At 35.7% G+C, this 25,340-nt stretch overlaps 1 protein-coding gene across 1 annotated transcript in view; it reads right to left on the bottom strand.

Moving 5' to 3' along the window:
- ANO3 (anoctamin 3) overlaps positions 1-25,340 on the bottom strand; it is a 158,030-nt gene that overhangs the window by 128,789 nt on the left and 3,901 nt on the right. The window contains exons 2-4 of the mRNA XM_033205367.1: positions 20,379-20,479; positions 11,402-11,446; positions 6,153-6,284 (exon numbers count right to left, since the gene is read on the bottom strand). Of these exons, the coding sequence (XP_033061258.1) occupies positions 6,153-6,284; positions 11,402-11,446; positions 20,379-20,479 (278 nt within the window). The remainder of the gene's footprint in view (positions 1-6,152; positions 6,285-11,401; positions 11,447-20,378; positions 20,480-25,340) is intronic.

Here is a 25,340-nt window from a genome sequence, read left to right on the forward strand (position 1 = left end):
GCTTTACCAATGGTCTTAGCAAATGGCACACCAGGAGATTATATCCCACACCTGGCCTAGAGGGTCCCATGCCATGGAGCCTCCCTCATTGCTAGCACAGCAGTCTGAGATCTAACTGCAAGGCAGCAGCAAGGCTGGGGGAGGGGCGCCTGCCATTGCTGGGGCTTAAGTAGGTAAACAAAGCCGCCAGGAAGCTTGAATTGGGTGGAGCCCACCACAGCTCAAGGAGGCCAGCCTGCCTCTATAGACTCCTCCTCTGGGGACATGGCAGAGCTAAACAAAAAGCAGCAGAAACCTTGGCAGAGGTAATGAAGAGAGCAGTGGATCTTCCAGCATGGAGGTTGAGATCTGAAAACGGACAGATTGTCTGCTCAAGTGGGTCCCTGAGCCCTGAGTAGCCTAACTGGGAGACATCCCCCACTAGGTGCAGACCAACACTTCACACCTCACACGGCAGGGTACACCCCTGAGACGAAGATTCCAGAGCAGGAATCAGACAGCAACACTCGCTGTTCAGCAATATTCTATGTTCTGCAGCCTCTGCTGCAGATACCCAGGCAAACAGGGTCTGGAGTGGACCTCAAGCAAACTCCAACAGACCTACAGCTGAGGGTCCCGACAGTTTGAAAGAAAACTAACAAACAGAAAGGACACCCACACCAAAACCCCATCAGTACCTCACCATCATCAAAGACCAAAGACAGATAAAACCACAAAGATGGGGAAAAAGCAGTGCAGAAAAGCTGGAAATTCAAAAAATCAGAGGGCATCTCCCCATCAAAAGGAAGGCAGCTCATCGCCAGCAACGGAACAAAGCTGGATGGAGAATGACTTTGACGAGTTGAGAGGAGAAGGCTTCAGTCAATCAAACTTCTCAGAGCTAAAGGAGGAATTACATAATCAGTGCAAAGAAACTAAAAACATTGCAAAAAGATTTGACAAATGGCTAACTAGAATAACCAATGTGGAGAAGTCCTTAAAAGAACCGATAGAGATGAAAACCATGACACAAGAACTACGTAACAAATGCACAAGCTTCAGTAACCGACTCGATCAACTGGAAGAAAGAGTATCAGCGATAGAAAATCAAATGAATGAAATGAAGCAAGAAGAGAAATGTAGAGAAAAAAGTAAAAATAAATGAACAAAGTCTCCAAGAAGTATGGGATTATGTGAAAAGACCAAATTTACGTCTGATTGGGGTGCTTGAAATGACAGGAAAAATGGAAACAAGTTGGAAAACACTCTGCAGGATATCATCCAGGAGAACTTCCCAACCTAGTAAGGCAGGCCAACATATTCAAATTCAGGAAATACAGAGAATGCCACAAAGATACTCCTCGAGAAGAGCAACTCCAAGACACACAATTGTCAGATTCACCAAAGTTGAAATGAAGGAAAAAATGTTAAGGGCAGCTAGAGAGAAAGGTTGGGTTACCCACAAAGGGAAGCCCATCAGACTAACAGCAGATCTCTCAGCAGAAACTCTAAAACCCAGAAGAGAGTGGGGGCCCATATTCAACATTCTTAAAGAAAAGAATTTTCAAACCAGATTTTCATATCCAGCCAAACTAAGTTTCATAAGTGAAGGAGAAATAAAATCCTTTATAGACAAGCAAATGCTTAGAGATTTTGTCACCAACAGGCCTGCCTTACAAGAGATCCTGAAGGAAGCACTAAACATGGAAAGGAACAACAGGTACCAGCTATTGCAAAAACATGTCAAAATGTAAAGTCTATCAATGATAGAAAGAAACTGTATCAAGTAGCAAGCAAAATAACCAGCTAATATCATAATGACAGGATCAAGTTCACACATATCAATATTAACCTTAAATGTAAATGGACTAAATGGACCAATTAAAAGACACAGACTAGATAATCGGATAAAGAGTCAAGACGCATCAGTCTGCTGTATTCAGGAGACCCATCTCACATGCAGAGACACACATAAGCTCAAAATAAAGAGATGGAGGAAGATCTACCAAGCAAATGGAAAACAAAAAAAAAGCAGGGGTTGCAATCCTAGTCTCTAATGAAAGAGACTTTAAACCATCAAAGATCAAAAGAGACAAAGAAGGCCATTACATAATGGTAAAAGGATCAATTCATCAGGAAGAACTCACTATCCTAAATATATATGCACCCAATACAGGAGCACCCAGATTTATAAAGCAATTCCTTAGAGACTTACAAAGAGACGTAGACTCCCATACAATAATAATGGGAGACTTTAACACCCCACTGTCAACATTAGACAGATCAACGAGACAGAAAGTTAGTAAGGATATCCAGGAATTGAACTCAACTCCACACCAAGCGGACCTAATAGACATCTACAGAACTCTCCACCCCAAATCAACAGAATATACATTCTTCTCAGCACCATATCACACTTATTCCAAAATTGACCACATAGTTGGAAGTAAAGCACTCCTCAGCAAATGTAAGAGAACAGAAATTATAACAAACTGTCTCTCAGACCACAGTGCAATTAAACTAGAACTCAGGATTAAGAAACTCAATCAAAACCAATGACTTTCTTCACAGAATTGGAAAAACATGCTTTAAAGTTCATATGGAGCCAAAAAAGACCCTGCATTCCCAGGACAATCCTAAGCCAAAAGAACAAAGCTGGAGGCATCACATTACCTGACTTCAATCTATACTACAAGGCTACAGTAACCAAAACAGCATGGTACTGGTACCAAAACAGAGACGTAGACCAATGGAACAGAACAAGGCCCTCAGAAACAATACCACACATCTACAGCCATCTGATCTTTGACAAACCTCAGAGAAACAAGAAATGGGGAAAGGATTCCCTATTTAATAAATGGTGCTGGGAAAATTGGCTAGCCATAAGTAGAAAGCTGAAACTGGATCCTTTCCTTACTCCTTATACGAAAATTAATTCAAGATGGATTAGAGACTTAAATGTTAGACCTAAAACCATAAAAATCCTAGAAGAAAACCTAGGTCAGGACATAGGCATGGGCAAGGACTTCATGTCTAAAACACCAAAAGCAACAGCAACAAAAGCCAAAATTGACAAATGGGATCTAATTAAACTAAAGAGCTTCTGCACAGCAAAAGAAACTACCATCAGAGTGAACAGGCAACCTACAGAATGGGAGAACATTTTTGCAATCTACTCATCTGACAAAGGGCTAATATCCAGAACCTATAAAGAACTCAATCAAATTTACAAGAAAAAAACAAACAACCCCACCAAAACGTGGGCAAATGATATGAACAGACATTTCTCAAAAGAAGACATTTATACATTCAACAGACACATGAAAAAATGCTCATCATCACTCACCATCAGAGAAATGCAAATCAAAATCACTATAAGATACTATCTCACACCAGTTAGAATGGCAATCATTAAACAATCAGGAAACGACAGATGCTGGAGAGGATGTGGAGAAATAGGAACACTTACACTGTTCGTGGGACTGTAAACTAGTTCAACCATTGTGGAAAACAGTGTGGCAATTCCTCAAGGATCTAGAACTAGAAATACCATTTGACCCAGCCATCCCATTACTGGGGATATACCCAAAGGATTATAAGTCGTGCTATTATAAAGACACATGCACACGTATGTTTATTGCAGCACTATTCACAATAGCAAAGACTTGGAATCAACCCAAATGTCCATCAGTGACAGACTGGATTAAGCAAATGTGGCACATATACACCATGGAATACTATGCAGCCATAAAAAAGGATGAGTTCGTGTCCTTTGTAGGGACATGGATGTAGCTGGAAATCATCATTCTCAGCAAACTATCGCAAGAACAGAAAACCAAATACTGCATGTTCTCACTCATAGGTGGGAACTGAACGATGAGATCACTTGGAGACATGAAGGGGATCACCACACACTGGGTCCTATTGTGGTGGTGGGGGGAGGGATAGCATTAGGACATATACCTAATGTCAATAATGAGTTAATGGGTGCAGCACACCAACATGGCACATATATACATGTGTAACAACCCTGCACATTGTGCACATGTACCCTAGAACTTAAAGTATAATAAAAAAGAGAAAGATATCACTAAATAAAAAATAATGTCAGGAATAAAAACAAAGTAATGTTGTAGCAACATAATATCATCACCTTAAAATCCTATGCTTCTTTTCCTTTAGATTTTGCTCTGTTTCTTCTTCTCTCCCCATGCCACTCCATATTTTTACCTGACAAAAAGAGCTATTTCCTTTGAAAAGGCATTCCAGATCCTCTCCTTTGGATGTGATGCTCTCTCTCTTACAAAATGTGCATTTTATTTCCATCTTTCTTAATACATTGACTTTACTCTGCCTCCTTTAAGTTAATATGCACATGTGTCTATTTGATTAGACTCTGAATTCCTCCAGTATTCTTATCTCCATACTTGGATGTACCAGATTCAGGGTCCTGTTAACTGTAGGTAGCAGAAGGAATGTCCACCTGCCTCTTTCACCATTAAGTTGACTCAGCATTCCCTGAACAAGTAATTTTTAAGCAGATCAATTCAATTTTTCATGGAGTTACATTATAGAGAGATGAAATAGCTGATGCATAAGTCAAAAGTAAATAATATAATTTCAAATAATTCCTATGAAGAAAAATGAAACAGTATACTGGGATAGAAAATGACTTGGACAAGGGCAATTTAGGTCACATTTTCAGAGCCAGTCTCTTGGAGGTGGTGATGTTTGAGTGGGAGGTGAATGACAGGAAGGACTATGCCATATGAAGATTTGGGGTAGAGCATGGCAAACAATGAGAACAGCAAGAACAAAGACTCTGAGCTGAAACTAAGCTTGAGCTTTCAACGGATAGAACCAAGTGTTGTATGGCTGGGGTGAGTAAATGGTGGAAAAAAATGCAGAAGATGGAGTGATAGTGCTGGGCAGTAACTACAGCATCTATGCCCACTTAGTAAAAAATAAGAAATTTGAATTTTATTGAAAGTACAAATGGGAAGCTGTTTCAGAGTCTTAAGCAAGGTGGTTTTATGATGCGGCTGATATTTTCCAAAGATTACTCTGGTTTCTTTATTAAAAAAAGAAAAAAAGAAGAGTAGAATGTTTTTCATTTGGTGTATCACAGATCCTTAAAGGTCCTGAAAAAGTCCAGTAAAAGGCTGAAGAAGCTTCAATGAAACTTTGACCTCTCTCTAAAGCCAACAGTTATTTGGAATTTTACTCCTTCTGCCATTACAATATCATTGGAATTAGAAAGCATGCTTCTAGTTACACCTCCAGGAATAAGCAACGAGATAAATAGACTACTGGGAAAAGGAGGGTTTCCCATTGATTGATGGCTGTGTTACATGTTTGGTGGTCTGGAATTCTGTTTTATCCACCCTTTCAATTTCCTGCCTCCCAGAATATAGCTCAATTCAGAATGGCCTATAGCAAAGTAGGCCCTATAGCTATAGTCCTTTAATACATCATGCCTTTTCCTATCTTTATGTTTATCCCAGGTAATTATAAATTTACATTTTTGTCTGTCCCATTAGACTGGGCATACACTGAAGATAGAAACTGTGTCATAAGTTCCTTTATATACACAACCTGTGTGATGTAGAAACACAATAAATACTAGTTGATTGAAAACATGAATAAATAAATAGGTATGGTAGGTAGGTAGATGGAGAGAAAGTAATGCAACAAATCTCTTTACAAATTCTCTAAATTTAGTTCAATTTAGTTTAATAAGATTGAACTAAAATAGACAGCTTAATTAAATATATGTTAATTGAAGCAATTATAATTATAATTTATTTATCACAGCAATCTATTACTCAAACATGCTAATGAACAGTAATCCTATTATTATTAACATTATTGTTATTTTTAACTGGTTCACTACTACAGTAATTATTTTTAAAGTGTTAGAAACTAGACTACCAGTCCATGGGTCTACAATTACTTATTCACTATCGAATGTCTCTAAATCATCAAATTGATGACGAATTAATAACATTCACTTAGTGTTGTTTATAATTTAAGTGTGTATTTTAATACAATGATAAGTTGTCGGACATATCTGGTAAACAATGGAAATGGTTCCAGGTGTTTTTGTTCTATAAACAAGCCCCACATCATAAAAGGTATAAAGGCAGGCAGTATGAAAAAAGAGGAGAACTCACTGGTGAATCCGTGCACGGCTGAAGGGGCCAGTATAGCAGTCTGACTCCTCTAAGTCTGGAAAAGCTGACTTGTCAAGAACCATTGGGTTTTGGGCCATCCAGTTTTTGATTCTTCTAAAGTAAGTTTGCATCCTGGAATGAAGTCAAAATTTAGAACTATATTAATTTGTACTTCAAAGCTGTGACTACCTTCCACTACAATTCCCTTAAGTACAAAAAAACTTCTCCAAAAAGAGATACACAAACCTACATACACCACACATACATGTGCATTGCTTCTGCTCCCACACAAAAGAAGAAAATAGCAAAGCAAACCAAATCTCAAATCTTGCAGTTGTTTAAACTCTTTCATGACAACTATGTCATCCTCATGAAAAAATAAAATAATTGTGGAAAAGATTTCAGAAACAGGATACATAAAGATGGTGGTAGGAAAGAGGTTTTCTGTTTTTGTTTTTATCTTTGAGACAGAGTCTTGCTCTGTCACCAAGCTGGAGTCCGGTGGTGCAATCTTGGCTCACTGCAACCTCCACCTCCAGGGTTCAAGCGATTCTCCTGCCTCAGCCTCCCGAGTAGCTGTGTCTGCAGGTGCATGCCACCAAGTACAGCAAATTTTTGTACTTTTTTTTTTTTTTTTTTGGTAGAGATGAGGCTTCACCATGTTGGCCAGGATGGTCTTGATCTCCAGATCTCGAGATCCACCAGCGTTGGCCTCCCAAAGTGCTGGGATTACAGGCATGAGCCGCTGCGCCCGGCCAGAAAGAGTGATTTTTGTTTGTTTTAAAAAAGTAGCAAAACATATTTATTAAAATGGTGTGTGTATACATGTATGTAGATAGAGAGAGAGAGAGAGAGAAAGAGAGAGAGACATTACTCCCTGCTTTTTAAAAGCAAATAGCATTGCAGGTCTAGAAAAGTGGAAACTGAAAATAAATAAATGACTGCGACACATTCAGTGGCACTGGAAGTCGTGTGGTAGACAGCAAAATTTTAAAGTCAAGCAAACCTGAGTAATTATTTATTGGACTGTACTAGCCATGTAAACTTGTACAAGTTATTCAACTTCTTACCTCGGTTTCCTCACTCATAAAATAAAAGTAATGTTGACTTTACTGGAGAGTTGCAAATTGGTGTTTTATTCTAGACTTGGTAATTAACAATAAGGAACACTGAGGCAAAGAGCCTTTGCAGGACTTTTAAGATTCTCACGGGCATAGGAATAACTTGATTATCTTGTTAAAATGCAGATACTAATTCAATAGGCCTGAGATGGGGATTGAGATTCCACATTTCTACATAGCTGCTAAAGGACACTCATGTTGCTAACCACTGACTACACTTTGAGTAATGGGTTTAGCATAGACACCCGGAACATACCATTTGGACACTGGGAAATCTGACATCAGGATACTTTGGCTCCAGCTTTAGATTACATTCATAACCTAGTTCTATTATGGTATATATACTGATTGAAATCAGATTTATTTTACAAAGAAAATAGAAACAGAAGAAAGCCACTGACTCCAGAGATTGACTCTGAAAGTCTAAATTCAGATTTACTATAATAATAGTTGTGTTTAATAACACATTTGCAATATTTACACACTATGAGTTTCTATCTGGGGAAATTTTTGGCTTCTTCTGCAATAGTAAGTCCAAGTAGCAGGATAGAATATTTTCCTAGAGGAGTGTTAAATATAACACACCTCAATATTTCTTTGGCTAACTATGCTTGAACTTCAGAAAAAAAAAAATTAGTATAGCAATGTGCAGGCAGCAAATATTTTATCTGAGGAATTATTTCACTCAAGTCTACTATGGTAAAATTACCATGTATAATCTGAAATAATAATCAAATCCTAAGGTAAAGTTTAGTATGTGAAAGTCTAGATTTTTCCATTGACAAGTAAAGTTATCATTTACTTATCAAATCATTTTTGGTTTTGGAAAAACCAAAACTTTTTTTTCTAGCCTAAAATAACAAATACATAGTATTTGAGGTGCTTCCTCTCTTTACAAAGACAGCCTTTAAAATGATAAAATATCACTTCATTGGAGAGGCTGATGTATAGACCTGTAGAAAATATTGAATAGATTGCACAGAAATTACTCAAGCTTTTTAAACTTAGCATAGTTGAAAAAAAGCAGTGGGATAAGAGTTGGAACATGAGTGTTCTAGTGCTGAATTTGCTGGTCATTGAAATTGGGCTAAACATTTCTAATCTTTGAGCTTCAGGTTCTTGGTTTCTAAAGGGAGGGAGTAATTCCATCTGTTTTCCTTCATTAGGAGGCTAGGAGGATCAAATAAAAGGAGGCATTCTAATTACACTTAGAAAATGCTGACAGGCTACAGTAGCCAAGGCTCTAGTAGCTCTGACATTATAAACAGAGTAGGTAAAAATGTGAATTTTAAATAGCTTTAAAAGAAATGGAATAAAAGGGTTTTCCAACCATCATTTGTGATGTTAACAGAAAACAAACAACATTATCATTTTAGGTTTTCACATACACTTCCTGTGAAGGAAGGGGTAAATGGAGTCTAATAGTGAAATATGGCTGGCCTAAATCTGAATGCCAGGATGCAAGGATCTAGCTTATTAATTCCTTTGAGCCTCACTCAGTTTTGCTTCTCTTAATTGAAAAGAAATATCTTGAGAATTAAATGACTATTGTCTGACACCACAGTGCACAGAACATAGTAAGCTCTCAATAAATGTTTATAATAATAATGATGTATGATTTATACTACTAAAAGTACCATCACTATGCCACCAATGTAATCTAATACATTATCCACACTCTACTAAACCTTTATTGTGTTAGACATCTTGCAAACTCAAGATATCATGGCATAATGTAAAAATAGAGCTTTAGGTTTATTTGCTACAATCCGGGAAAAGCTAAGAGAATTCTATGAAAACTGAAAATAAGTCTGGATTAAAGGGTCAAAGGGACTTGACTGAAGCACATACTCTGCCAAACCAGCTGTGAAAGCAGGGCATGGGGTGTGGGTGGGGATGGTAAGGGAGTCTTTTCTTGTTTTCCAACCTGCAAAACTGGTTACTCTCTGTTCTGCTTCCCTTGCAGAGTCATGTTTAAGATGCTTTAATAACTGAATGTGAAAATGCATTGTGAATAAAACATAAATTGCAGTGATAATAAAACCAACAATTTCCTCTCAACCTGCTGGAGAAGTGATGATCTTCAAAATCTTGGTAATTGCCTGTATATTATTTATCCCCAAATATGTACCGGTCAAAACTAAGCATGTGAGAAAAATACCTTTCCCACTTCAAGAAAAGAAAAGCACAAGTGAAACTAAATGGCCATGTTTGATTTCAATTTTCCACTTTTCAAACTGTCTACAGATTGAGTTTACAAATTTTGTAATTTTTTTCAGTTTAATGTTATATAATTTTATAGACTCCTTTTCTATTTATTCCCTACCCCTCCCACGTGAATCCACAAAGACATAGAATAAAGAGAATTACTTATTATAAGTAAAATGAAAAGGGGCGGGCTATAGCAAGGTTCAAGATATTTTAATAATCACTTGGAATAATTTGATAACTGAATTTTCATTTTATGAACTTACACAGAAAATAAGAAACATAGAAGATAAAACAAGTAATGAGACATATTAGTGTTCATTTTTCTAGTTTACTTTTAAATTTGACCAAAACAGAGAAAAGAACATTTTTTGTATTATTAAAAATGTTTCTTTAGGATTTAGTATATGCATTTGTCATGATAGCTTTATATAAAGAGACATTTGTTCCAATTTTAATGTACAGAATACGTACTTCCCCAAGTCTCCAAAGGAAAGATTCTTGTTTAACAGAAAACCCACTAATTATGTAGTAGCAAAGTCTCCCTAATTCTACAGTAGCAAACTGAAGCAAACCTAGAGATTTTATCAGCCATCCAACAATAAGCAGACATATGCAGAGCAAAGACAAGAAAAACCTGCAGTTGTAAACTTGCAAATTATAATATTCCAATTGCTAATTTTATTAGCAAAAATGACTGGGAATTTGCTACATAGACCAGGACCAAATACCCACATGGGAAATGAGAGCTCATTCTAAATGAGAATATGTTAACCTGACAGAAAAATGTGACTTGGTTGAGGGAGCATCATTAATTTAAAGAGGAAAAGCTATTTCAGTGCTAATTTCTTTAATATTCATCTTAATTTCAAGTTTTTTTCTCCATAATTTACTTTTCTTGTCACTCAATACTGCCATGCCTAAAATTAATGCTCAAAAGAGACCAACATTTTCCCATTCTGATTTATAAAGTTTGAAATTACATTCCATTTTCTTTGGTAAAGAAACTAGATTTATTGAATCATTTCCTAAAATGGTCTGTTATTCACACTCTACAGTTATTCCAGCTTTTGTGTTATTCTGATTTGTAACATACATCCTGCAACACCATTTAATGGAGCATACTCTACCACATTCACATGCTTTATCTTTGTTAACTGATTCTTTGGCGAGGTAAGAAATCCATCTACACAGAAAACTGCCAAGGGTAAGAAGCTTTTTATCTGAGCATTCATTAAATGGAAGCTGATTTCTTCCAGTTAAATAGTGATAAGATGATTCAGGTGGAAGACTGTTCCTTCTGTTTCAGGGTCGTGGTTTGATTAACTCCTTTTCCATAGTTATTCTTACCACAATAAGTAAAGAGCTAATGTTTTGAGGTAAAGCTCTTCAAAAGTGCATTTTCAATACTAGGATAAGAGAGGTACCTTCTGGGGTTAGAATAAGAGTGAGTCTGCAATTCAAAAGATGCTATATGGCCTTGGCAAAGCACCTCATCTCTCTGAACACTAGTCTTTACCACTTCTTTCAAATGAGAGAACTGGACTGAATGATACAGAAGGTCTTTGTTGGGTTTATTGTTCTGTTACTGTGGGTCATCATTTAACCATCGATCCTGGTCTTGTAACTATTTTTAAAATTAAGATATTATAACATGTGAACTTGCAATTAAAGGCCTCCTTCCATAACATTAGAACATGGGAAGATTCCAAGAATGGTAATGATAAATTGTAACAAAAAGATTATCAGATTTTAAATGTTATTCAATTTGGCATAAGTCATTTTGGAAATCTCTTAGACAAATCAATAGAATTTTTCTTCCTACAATTTACAACTGCTAATATGGGGAATCAAATATCTTCTTCTGCTTTTTCCAAATGACAAAAGTAGTTATAAAGAAATGATTCATCACCCACCAACCTGCCCATTGATTTGCTCCTCCCGTCAGTGTAATAGCATTTTTTCCTGAAAAAATAATAGAAAACAGCTGAGGAAAGTTACAGGAAAATAAAGTGATATGAGTGAATGACAACATTTAATCATATTGAGCATTTCTATACCCCAAGTTCTATATGGTTAAGAAACTCAAGATGTTTGAAATAACCCAGCATACTATGAGGAACATCAACTTTACATTGTTTTAATTTCAGAATCTAAGATACTAATAACAAAGACACTCTAATAAATCAACAGACCACTTTTGCAAAAAATACAATTATTTTTAATTCTATTTATTGAAAGTCTGTCTTCTGCCACTCAATTTGTACTAACTGAATTATTTTCTTACATTTTATATAAGGCCATCCATCCATCCCTCCCTCCTTCCATTTTTCCATCCATCCATCTACACATCCATTTAGTACATATGCAATAAATACTTCTGATTTGCTAAGGAGTGTAAGTTATAACCACTAAAACTTTAGAGAAAAAAGAGGTAGGGTCAGTTTGTGCCCTCAAGAAGCTTCCTTGATAGTTGAGGTGAGAAGTCATCAGTTAAAATAAAATGTGAAAATGCAAGAAAACAGAGAGGCTATGGAAATACCCAAGAAAGGGAGCTCAATTAGTTTTTAAAGGTGGAGGATGAAGGACACAGGGAAGTTGTCCCAGAGGATATGTCACCTGTATTGAATCTCAAAGCATGAATGGGAGTAGTCTTTTGGGTAAAGAGGTTACACATGACATTCTAGACAAAGGTAGCAGTATCATATAAGGTAGTTATTGGGACAAAATCAAGTATTATAAAATTTAGATAACTTCAGCCAATTTGGTAGTAGCTAGAGTACATACTAAAAGTTGATGATTGTGATAAAAGAGTGGAGGATGGTAGACAAGGCACAGATGATAATGGGCCTTAACAGCTAATGATAACGTTTTCGGATGAAAAGTAATGGAGAAGATACTGAGTGTTTTAAGTAGAGGTATAGCATTTCTTAGAGAAACTAAAAATTAAGATGACATAATTAATTCATCTCCTAATTTTCTATACATGCTCATGGTGGAGCTCAGGAATCTGAGATTCTCGCTCTTCCAATATACCTCTTTATCCCCACCACTAAAATTCATTCCACAGGATCAGTGAACTGCTCTATGGTGTGGTACCTAGAAAGCAGGGTTAATAGGACAACTGATATTTAGCCCTGAGTATGTTATTAGCTGCTTAGAAAACTTGAAAACTTTTGGAGATATCATATTTCATTGCAATCCCTTTCACTGCAAACTTTTGGAGATACCATATTTCACTGCAATCATATTGCCAGAAAATAATTTTAAAGTTGTCCCTGCCATATTCCAACACTAACTTCAAATATGGAACATTGAAGCTTGTTATATGTATCCTAAACTCACACTTTAAATCCTTCTCCATTTTTTTCAAACACATACAAAAGCTTGTGTGCGTACTTCACTCAATTCTTACTGGACAGTAAACTCATCTTTTCTTCTCATCTATGTAGAACCACCCCTACATAGATTGTCTTGCACTATTTTCCCTGATGTAACACAGCTCTTCACTTACGGCTAATGAATAAATGAATGAGCCTTTGTTTAATTCACAGTTGCATTTATCTCTTTCAGTGCCAGAGAGTATTTTTCATTTAATAAACACTTACTAAATACAGTATTAAAAAAAAAAAAAAAAAACCTACAACTGTGGAAATTGGTATAAAATAATTTCCAGCATCAAACAAATCCAGGGACATCATTAAAAGGAGATAAAGTTTACAACTGTAACTATCAGGAGTGGATATGGTTAGGAATATTATAAAAGAATATAGAGAGGGTTGGTTGGCATTTGAACTAAACACTACTCTCTATCTTTATTGACGGTCTGAATATTTCTCTTAAACAATTAAGAAACTATTGAGATAATGCTTTAGGAGAAGTAAAGAAAATGGAGAAAGTCACACAAGATGAATAGAAATACACTTATATGGTAAGAACAAATAAAAATGAAAAATAATAGACTTAATTCTCCCTCTTGAAAATGGAACAGATTTCTCCTCCCTCTCTCTTCTGAGAGCATTAACTTAAGAAAACTTGCCATTATAAGTACTTTCTCCTGTCTTTGAAATGTATATTAATTCTTTAGAAAATGAGATGGGCCTTTTGTCAGGATTTAGGGGCCATCTTTTCAAAATGCAAACATGAAGGGAGATTGAGCAGTCCCCTGTCCCCAGTTTCTGTGAGAGGTAGGAGCTTAACCTTGGCGGCTGCCTTGAGCCAAGTAGCAGAACTACCTCCTGTCAAAAAGATATGAGAGGTTTATTTCTCTTCATATGAAGCTAATTAACAGCCCAATTACCAGGTGAATCTATGATGAACTATGAGTGATGAACGGTGCTGTCAAGTCCTCTTACTTAAGGGATTGATATGGTTTGGCTTTGTGTTTCCACCCAAATCTCATCTCGAAGTGTAATCCCCAGGTGTTGAGGTGGGGAGGTAATTGGATCATGGGAGAGGTTTCCCCCATGCTGTTCTCACGATAGGATAGTGAGTGAGTTCTCACGAGATCTGAGGGTTTTATAAGTGTTTGGAAGTTCCTCCTTCATTTCTTCTCTCTCCTGCTACCTTGTGGTGCTTGCTTCCCCTTCCGCCATGATTGTTAGGCTTCCCGAGGCCTCTCCAGCCATGCAGAATTGTGAGTCAATTAAACCATTTCCATTTATAAATGACCCAATCTCATGGATGTTCTTTATGGCAGTATGAAAATAGACTAATATAGGGCTAGTTATTGTTTATTTTAAGAACATGCTTGCAATAGGTTGTATTTGTTTGGCTATATTTAAAAAATGAGATTTCCCTCTGTCTTTACAAATTTTAGTGAATTGACTATGATATGCATCACATTCTGGTTTAATGTTTATTCAATACGAAATGGTTTTCTTCCTTTTCTATCTTTGTGGAGAGGTTTTCTGGGTGGGGGCAAATTTTGTTTTTATAGTCTCAATATACCGCATATCTTTGATCCAGGAAGCAAACAATAAACTGTAATTCTCCTTAATTCTTCTGTATAAATGAATGTGCAGGGCCAAATCCTTTTCTACCTATAATCTTCCATCCTGTAATTTAGTAACTGCATACTGTTCATGTACAGTGCTTTATTTTTCCCTTAATTTTTCATTTGAAAGGTTCTGCTATTTTATACCTTGTGGCAAGGCTGCAGTCATCTATCTACCTATTACAACAACCACTTCAAATTATAAGTAAATGATTGTCTCAACCACTGTTTCCAGCCAGAGTTCAACACAGTCAATGGCTACATGTAGAGATGCCTGTGGGGCTGAGGAGGACAGTTAATTGGGTGAAATCCTGACGCCCATGCTCCTATCTATTTTATAGATTGGGCTCCCTTTAGATTTTATATTTCATATTATTTTTGCATAAAAAGTGATCTAACTCCGATTACGATAAAAATGATAGCTCTTAATGTTTTAAAAATACAGCCCCAAAATTTGCTTTGTTTAAAATATTTGCGGACGAATGAGCTTGACAGAAAATGTGAAGTTGGCCCTATCTGGGCACTCCATCTGAGAAGCCACAGGATGACTGAATTATCTTAAAATGTGCTGAACTCTCTTAACGTGTGAGAGGTAAGCATGGATAGGAATCAGCTTTGGATAACAAGAAAAATGCTAAAAGGGGCTGGGCGCAGTGGCTCAAGCCTGTAATCCCAGCACTTTGGGAGGCCGAGACGGGTGGATCACGAGGTCAGGAGATCGAGACCATCCTGGCTAACACGGTGAAACCCCGTCTCTACTAAAAATACAAAAACTAGCCAGGCGAGGTGGCGGGCGCCTGTAGTCCCAGCTATTCGGGAGGCTGAGGCAGGAGAATGGCGTAAACCCGGGAGGCGGAGCTTGCAGTGAGCTGAGATCCGGCCACTGCACTCCAGCCTGGGCGGCAGAGCGAGACTCCGTCTCAAAAAAAAAAAAAAAAGAAAAATGCTAAAAGGATCTGACATTTCTGGAATGCAGAAGCCACAGGCTAAGTTCTTCCTGATATGACAAAAACCAGAAAATGTAGACTATTATAAACCTTTGAAATTGTCCTGGTTAGATTTGAAACATCAAGTCCAACATGTAGGTCATATTTACTTTGAAAGAAAAGTCAAGAAAGAAGTGGCTAGAAAAATGTATGCAAATTAAAATTTTACACATACATCCAAGCAGAAAATTTAGATAAAATGCTCAAGATTCATGTTTATAACAGAAGGAGGAAGAAAAAAACTTGCAGAAAGGTTATAGCTAATAAATCTTGCAACTTTTCTTTGTTGAATCTGACAGGTCGGTTTCAAAGATGAATAAATATGGAACTGCTCTGTATGGGCAAAATATTGAATGCATAAATTTTTAAAAAATATTATCCTAAAAAGAGATGTATATGTTTCCTATTTAGGTTATTATTTTGTATAATTTAATTTTAAGTCAGTGTTTGTTCTTGAATATGCTAACAGTTGTCAATTGGAGACTAGATTGGCCATCATGAAAATACTCTGCCACTTAGTTTCTGCTTGAATAGCATTCCCTTATTATGAGTTGGCTGCTATCTCAAATTTCCCGTGTACATTGTAAATAAATGACAAGTTAGTTCCTAAGGAGTTAGTTAATGTTACATCCATTATTTAAACTGATTTGGAAGGATGTTTCGAAAGAACTCCGTGTTCTAACAGTTCTCAAACTGTTTTCTCAAGAACACCAGTATCACATGGAAATTAGGAAAAAGCTATACAATTTATAACTGTCTCTTGAAATTTATAAAATATATAAGGACTATTAAAATATTTAAATCTCCAAGACAAGAGTTCCTTACCATGGGCATCACAAACATTTGGAATGCTTCCTAAAACTTTATATACCCAATTCCATTCCAAAGCTAATATGCCAGAATCTCTGGGAGCAGGTTCCAGAAACTTCATTTTTATTATTTCCCAGGTCATTTTAATGTGCTCTAAAGACTGACAGCCACTTCTCTAAAAACATTTTCAGTAAATACTCTTATTTATTAACTCAGAAATTCAGAAACAAATTTGGTCACAGTATATTCTTTCTTTAAGATCCTGTTGAACTAGTATTACTTTGACACACTTTGGAAAATTTGCATATTTTAAAATATTTTTATTGGTAAATCATGAGAATTTCCAAGGCATTTTCTAATGGTTTCCACAATCGCAATGCAATAATCATATTTTTCTTGAAAAACATTATAAAGAAGAAACTTCAGGCAAAACACCAATTAATAGGGATAGTAACTGCATATGTTCCATGTTTTTCCCCCTTTTTTATTTTTTCCTTGGATATAGTAGAACTCTTCTTTTACATGAATTCCTACCAAGCAATTTAAAAATGAACATAATTTTTTAAAAAATGGTCTGAATCAAGAAAGCATCCTCTTCAAAATCTCCCTTGGGACAGAGGAACACTGGTGGCACACAGCCCGAAGACCTAAGCTCTACTTCATACAAAGGAAGGTCACTCAGAATCCAGCAAGAGAATGTTTTTAATGTATTTCTTAGGAAGAGAAACAAAGAAAGTCTTGTGATAAAGATTTTTAAATCTAAGTTAACGAAATAACAATTATTCCATCACTAAGAGTTCCTTGAAGTTTATTTGAAAAGGCAGAAATAAGGGAAAAGAAAAGAGGCCAAACATACTCTGACTTCCATTGTTTTCTAAATTAGTAAAATCCAACTGAGATGGTGGAAAGAGTAATATGAGAAGTATTACACCATAGAATGTGTTCCCATTGTCTCTGTAAGACTATTCCTGGATAGAATACTGCAGAATGAACATGTGTTAAAGAAAGAAAAGCTATTTTTGAGATTATGAAAATCAAATATTAAGGGTAAGGTAAACATTTGTTACCAACTGCAACAGACAAAGCAGTTGCATTCCCCCAAAATTCACATGTTAAAATTCCAGTACTTAATGGTTCTTAGAGGTGAGGCCTTTGGGAAGTACTTAGGCCATGAGGGTGGAATCCTCATGAATTGCAGGAGAGGCCAGAGAGCTAGCTAGCTAGCCCTCCTTCTACCATGTGATGATACACCCCAAAAGACGGTCCTCACCAGAGCCCAACCATGCTGCCACTTTGATCTCAGACTTCCAGCATCCAGAACTGTGACAAGTAAATGTTAGTTGCTTAAGACATCCAGTCTGTGGTAATTTGTTCTACTATCCCGAGCCAATCAAGACACTGAGGTTGTATTTATAATTCACTATTCTATTGAATGAAAGTATAATTACATCTTAATAACAGGTGGCTGTGCCAGATCTAAGTTAAATAATGCCAAAAATGGACAGAAAAAAATGGAACCAATCTTCTGGAATCACGGCAAACATCCGTTTTGTATGAAGTCTAGAGGAGGCAGGTGGAAGACATGCTGACTCTGTGAACATATTTTATACCATGTTCACTCAACCTGAACGGAACTTTATACTGATGTGTACTGAAATGACATGCTTATGATAGTTGCTAAGGGCTTTTTCCTCTTTAATCTACAAGGAAATTAGTTTGTACATAAATTCAGTTATGATGCTTAGAAACAATGATGAAATCATATAATAAGGGGCATGATGAAGGATCCTGAAATTAGGATTAGTTTATTAGATTTTTTTCTGTAATAATTTTATCCTGATATTAGAAAACAGGTCATTATCGTGTGTCATTCTTTTGCATCCTGTGTTTACATTAATGCAGTCAAATTAGAACTTGTGGAAAATATATACTTTTGTAAGAATATAAAGAAAATAACAGAACCACAATCCCATTTATCAGAAGCAATCCTTTTTAATCTCTTATTATATTTCATTAAAATTGCATTGCTATATTTTTACATGATTGAAATCCCTTGTATGAATAATTGCATATGCTGTGTATTTTATTTAAAATTTTATATTTAATATTTCCCAAAAATCACTAAGAAATCTTTGTAACCATTCATTTTATAAACTAACTATATTTCATTGCAAAGTTGTATTCTGATTTGCTTATATCCACTAATGATAGCATATGAAATATTTTATTTTTCACAATTATAAATTATACTTCAGTGAATATTTTTTATACATGTTTCAACTATAATCATAAGATAGAAAGTGGAGGCTATGAAAAGTTGTAAGGCTCACAGAAAATGTTTTCAAATTGAATTTCAGAATATTTTTATGAAGTTTGACTCCCACTGTGAAAAAACAAAGGTGATTATTAACCATATTTATGCTAAATTTGAAGATTGCTACTTGTAAAATTATTTGAGAGTTTAACATTTATTTCACTGTTTTTATGCTGCATGGTTTTGTATAACATGAATATGCACAGCTCAGAGAATAAATTTGAGCAAAGAGCAAGTATTCTGCCATTATCAGCATATTATTATTATACATTATCATCATCTGTAATAAGTCCAAGTCAAGTATTTTAAAAGACTTTTTAGAAGGTTATATAGTGTGAAGATAGAAAAATTCCAGAACTCAAGAAATGTTGTTTAGCACAAATGCAAACTTACCTAGCTGTACCCTCAAAATTAGTTCAGTATAATGACCAGAATTGAAACTAGCCTCTACTAACTTCAAACTCTCTAACCATAACACAAATAATATCTCACAGGTGCTTATTTGCTTCTTTCAGAGGTACTCCATAAAAATATACAAACCTCAGGGTTTTTTAAAGGAGTCTTACTCATTATTTTTATAAGGTGCTGAGGAATTGGAAATAATATTTTCCTTTATTTATCTTTTTTAAAAATTTTATTCTTTTTTGCCAAGATCCTTGAGGAATTATTTGCATATATTCTAAATATGAAATCTATAGAGAATTTTTAAACCCTTAGCCAAGCATGAATATAAGCTAATTTAGGTATTTAATTCTAATATTTTCAAGAAGATTCTTCAGCAGTTTTCAATACTTAATTTCTGATTTATGGTCAATGACTATGGTTGCATCTTTGAAGCCCTAGGTGTTTTAAATGACTAAGAAGATGAGGCTCAATACCTCACATTTTATCTTGAATACTGTGGAGGTTTGTCATAATATTTGAGAACATCAGCACTTCTACCAGAGTTGGACTCTTTCATGCTACCAGATCTGAGAAATTTCTCCATATTTTTGAATTGTGCTTAATTTTCACTTATATTCATTATCTAGAGGCTCCTACTTGGCAATTTGTTTGTGCTTAACCTTTTAAAACCTTAGCAACTGAGGAAGCATATTAAGCTCCACATCAGTGTACATGTTCATGTCTTCAATGTGAGTAAATACTTTGCATAGTAAGAGCTTTGTTGAATTTTACTGTGAGAAATGATGGAAGAAAGTGACACATTCTGCATAAAACACAAGATACTCAATATAGGGAAACGGATGCCTAGTTAATCTTTACTTGCCTAAAGGAAGGACTGGAAAATCTTGAAAGAAGCAGTCCTCCTATTGCCATTTATTTCTTGTTATTGAGGACAGAATTAAGAAACCATCCTGGTTGCATTGACCTGAGAAATGATTCTTGCTAATGACTATACGGAGAAGGACAATTTATATACAAAGAAAATGCTATGCACTTATACTTTTGGCCTTCCACAAAACTAAGAAGGGTTCTGCCCACCCATATGAAATAAGAAGTGAGACTGATCTTGTGAATTGTTGTAAGTTAAAATGGAAAATTAACTGTTTTACTTTCCCACTAGGCAGGTCCACCTTGAAATGACATAGTGTCCAGGGAATCAGAAAGTTTACCAAATTAGACAAACAAGTTAGGAAGGAAAAAAAAAATAACTGTCCAGAATAACTGAAACTTTGAAAAAAAAAAGCATTTTCTCTGTAGAAGGGGTTGCATTTGTTGCTCTAAGGTGATGCAAAAGATAGACTCATTTTAATACATATTGAGATAAAATAAAGTAAAATTTGAAAGTACCTGAAGGGCATCCTGATATTCAGCCTCTCTGCATACTTGCACAGCGTGTCCCATGGAATGTGAATTTTAATAAACATGATATCGTGGCTTGCAATAGCTGGCTGCAAATGATAGTAAGATAGGCAACATTATTTAGAATCAGAGCTGATGGTATCATGCCACAGTTTGATTTGGGAATAAAGAACATTGTCCCCTTGACTATGCATGATCACTGTCACTGATTTAAAATAAATGTATATGTATAAAAAAATCTTAATGAAGAAAAACCTTGATAAAAATGTAATAATGACACTGTGTACAAGAAATAACCACATATGTGCATTGTGTATTTTCTTACATTGATGATTTTCAACATACAGAATCCCCAATCAGAACAATCAATCATGAACCAATTAAAACTGTGGAGTTATTTTTGATGGGCTTTTTATCATGACCTCATTCCTGTTCGGAGGGGGAAGAAAATACTGCCAGTTACCACCAGTCATTTATTAACTAATTCACTAATTTTTCTACTACATTTTATCGAGTAACTACTAGGTCCTCAAACTATGTGCTTGGTCCTATGATAATACTGGAAAAAAACTGGGTATAAATCATACAAGTCTGTTAGCTCACAGAGTTGTCATATTTGCTTGCTTTCTTTCATCTTTTCATCCACTTTTACTTGTATTAACAAATAAGAATTAAAGTGTCTTTGACTAGACAAAAGGTTTTTAAGCAGAGTCAAGTATGCATAAGGATTATGTAAAGAGCTTTTACAAAATGGGGTACTGTGGTTTAATTCTTGGAAATTCCAGGATTGTTTGCTAATCTGATACCCTTTTGAATAAGAGAATCATCACGATTCTTAGATTTGGCTTAGTAGTCTAAAATAAGTAAATAAATAACTGACTCCCTAGGCATCATATATCACTCATGTTCATACCCTTTTTTGAAAGAAAGCCAACACAGTTATTCCCTGAAGATCCTACAAGATCTGAGGTTCATAGAGCATGGAACAAGTTTATGTACATTCTAACATTGAATTACACAGAGCTTATCCTTCATGTGATTATAGGAGCAAAACATCTGAAATAAAAGAACTGTTTTTTGCTTCCCTTTACATGCACCCACCAGGTTAGACACAGCTGAGCTCCATTTGATTAACACTGTTCATTGTATTTCCATTAGATGTAATTTATCAAGAAACATATGAATCTTAAAAGCTCAAGAATAGGGTAGAAATTACTCAATTTAATTTAAAATCATGTATGTTTTAAAACTAAACTATAAAGTTTTCATATGCATATATTACTATAGCCCCAAATTCTAAGCAGGGCTAATTTCATGGATTTGCCAGATGATATTTTATTTTTGTATTACCAACATTTCTAAACAATATTTGGAGAACCAATGTCATTGGCCTAATATTCAAACCTAGAAGGCAACCTGGCTACCCTTTCCATTGGGCAGGCACCTTCACAGACCAGGATTTGCCAGTTTGTTCCATAGAGTATTAGAAGCAAAGAAGTGGGGGCTCATTCCATGATCAACTAAATTTTGGGTTTCTCATTAGAGGACTTCTAAGACACTTTAATATGCATGCATTTGCTAAAAAATATCCAAGCACGAGATAAACTATGCTGAATTTCCAAACTTCTGGATCAAGGATTGTTTTTTCCCCATAGCTTACTGAGGTACTAGTATTTTGCAAATCACCATGGGAAAACAGCTTAAGATGCTTTCATGTCAGTGCAAATTCCAAAGGACTTTTCCTATTTAAAATACATTTGTTTCAAATTAAAGACAAAGGATTATTAAAATGAAAACTGACAATGTCAGAAGTAAACATCATATGTCTCAAATATCTATAGGTCTTTGAATTCAGACCAACCAAAGTTACACGTATTATCTATGCTTGGGAAAAATGTATATAATTTTTTAAAAGTGACTATTGATTCATTCAAACAACCATTTGTTTAAAAACATATCACCCAGCTGGAAATCTGTCACTGATCAAAGAAAAGAGAAGATTGTGATTTTTTTTCCAATATCCTTGAGTGAATCTTCCAAATTTGGTGGAAAAGTTTTTGTGCAGGAATGATAGGGATGACAAAAACTTTTTAAAACATAAAGTGTAAGCACACATCTATTTGAATGACTCCTTCATCCAGGGCAAGTGAAAGACGTGTCAAGTTTTATTATACATTTTCCTGCTTTATGCTTACAAAAGTTCTTAGGTAAGATGATGACAAAGATCCTTCATTTGAAATCATCGTGTTGGCTACCAGTGTTACACCAACTTGCCTCTCACCAAGCGTAGTTTGAATTTCCTCAATCTTTACTGCCTACTTGGAAGAGATCACATGGTATAAATGAAAAAGCATGGTATTTGGAATTACAAAGACTTAAGTACAAATTCTATCTCTACCATTTACTATCTCTACGGCCTTAGAAAAATTATTTAACCACTCTTCAGTTTTCTCATCTGGAAAATGAAGAAAATTGTCTCTGCCTCACAGAGGGTGAATGCTATAAAAGACTGGGCGCCTCATAAAGAATTCATGCCTAATAAATTCTCCAGAAATATTTTTTCTCAGTTGACAGCATGTCTCTCAAATAAGAAACTACCCAAAACAATGATTACTTTCAAAGCCTGAACCTTTCTGTCTACTCAATTCATCTTTGGTAGAGCCTCTTCCTTAGCTCTGTAAACCTTCTGTATAGACCTTTCAGTTGCATAAGCATAAAGCCAGCATTAACCTATGATTTGGGAAGAACTCTGAAGGACAGTGACCTGAATCAAGGTTTAATTTGATGAGTTAAACGTTTTACTCTGAACTGGGCATACATTTTCTTAAAAAAAAACAAAAAACAAAAAACTATTTCTGTAGACTTTATAATTTATTTGGAAGATTTGTCTTTTTCATCTTGATGTATTAAATTGTTCTATGCCTATATTTATTCTTTGTTCCTGGGGAGATATGAGTTCTTATTCAGAGGTAATACAAGGAGAGAGAAACTGAGACTCTGAAGATTAAAGAAAACCTATCTAGTCCTCATTTTCCCCAGAAGCTGGAAGAGTGACCTTCATGAAAATGAATGCGTCTAGACTCAAACAAAAATGAATCTACATCCAGACTGAGATATTTGACGTGTAGGGATATGTAAGACTGAGTAACCAAGACCTTGAGAATACACTGATTATTTGCATTCTTCCTAATGGTTCCATGCAGGGTTTGAAAGTAAAATTTCTATTGTGGAATAGATAGATCTTGGGACAAGAAATAATTTTTCAGGAGCTGGGCCTTATTTTGGTGTGAATGGAGGTCTCATTCACCTTCAGAACCTCATGGTTCCTGAAGTCTGGGCATATTGGTTGCCATAGTACAGTAGTAACATGAAAGAGTGACTAATATGTGATGAATGCTGGAAGAGATCTGGGAAGATTTAAGCTCAACTGCAGGAAAACTTGGGTCTCCTACTACCAGGTTGTTCCTGATTTGTTTTACTTTACCATACATATAGCCAGATTCTGATCCCTCTCTGCCTCCTTCACAGCTATCACTCTGGTTTATATAATTATCATCTTTGGTTGGGACTCCTGCAGTACTTTCAAGCAGCACGCTTTGCTCACACTCTTGTCCCCAGTGGTCTTGACCCTTCGCAGAATGGTCAGGATGACCTATTTAAGTGTAAGTCAGGTCATGCCATTTCTTAGAACCTAATTTCATCCAGAGAGAAAGCCAAAGTTTCTTCAATGACTTACACAGCCTTTTATAATCTTACCCTTGATATCCCATAACTTCCTCTGCTAATACCCTTTGTCTCACTCATTCCACGTCCATCATTTGATCACTTGCTAGTTCTTGTCTGCCCTTGCTTTATCTTTCTTATAGCCTCTCTCTTTTTTTTTTTTTCTATAGCATTTTTACTTTCATTTGCTCTGTAAAAGTCAGGAGAGAAGATTCTTTGTTTTGCTTATGTATCCCTAGCACCTAGTTCTGTGTTAGACACACAGTAGGCACGCACTAAGCATTTATAAAATGGATAAATAAGTTAACCTATTTTGAGAACACATTTTATGTAATTTATATCTAAGCTGGTGTGATGGAGACAAGAAAGCAAATAAGCCTGGACTATTCTGGAAGAGGGTGCTGTGTCAGTATCAAATTAGCATCATGAACAGCTTGCCTAGTACTGGTTATTAATTCATTACTCTCAACCTCTAGGATGTAAAATAATCTAATACACTTCAATAAGGGGATGCTTTAGAAGGATGTTTCTGCATTGTAGTAACTACTATCAACGAGTAAAATGTCAAGCTAAGTGCATACACGTAACATTTCTCATTTTGTATGTCTTAAAACATATAGAGATCTTTATCAACCAACATGAATAACTGTCTTTCATAACTTATTCAACTTAATTTCTCTTTATCTATACTTCTACTTAAAAAACAAAGCAGAAGAAAAGAAATGTAGTTTCATTTTCTTGCAGCTACTGGGCAGGGGGCTGGTGCAGGGCTGATGCTGTCAGGGAGAAAGATTACCTTTTCCCCAAGAATCAAAAGCTGCCAATCTGGCACTATTCTGTTCAGCTCTAATGAAGGCAAGCTCCTCAGAGAACAAAACACCCACTGCCTTCACACTTCACATTATTATTTAATTATTCCACCCCAAATTTCCAAGAGGCTGGAGATTCACTCTTGAGAGAAGAGAAAACTTTAAAATTATGTCTTTACAAAGTCACTCTGCAAATTGTTAGCATAGAGTGGAAAGAAGATAGGATATCATAGCTCATAGCTTTCAAATCTAAGAGAAAGACACGTTTCTGATACGAACTGCATCTCTAATGCCGCCCATGATCTCTGTGCATCCAGTCTTGCTCTTCAAATCTATGTTGTTTTCAGTAATCCAAATTTATCTTTTTTGAAAACAAATGTGATCATACTAACCTGCTTAAAATTATTCAATAACTTCC

Source organism: Trachypithecus francoisi, unplaced genomic scaffold, assembly GCF_009764315.1.
Source record: "Trachypithecus francoisi isolate TF-2019V2 unplaced genomic scaffold, Tfra_2.0 Lachesis_group8, whole genome shotgun sequence".
Classification (NCBI taxonomy): Eukaryota; Metazoa; Chordata; class Mammalia; order Primates; family Cercopithecidae; genus Trachypithecus; species Trachypithecus francoisi.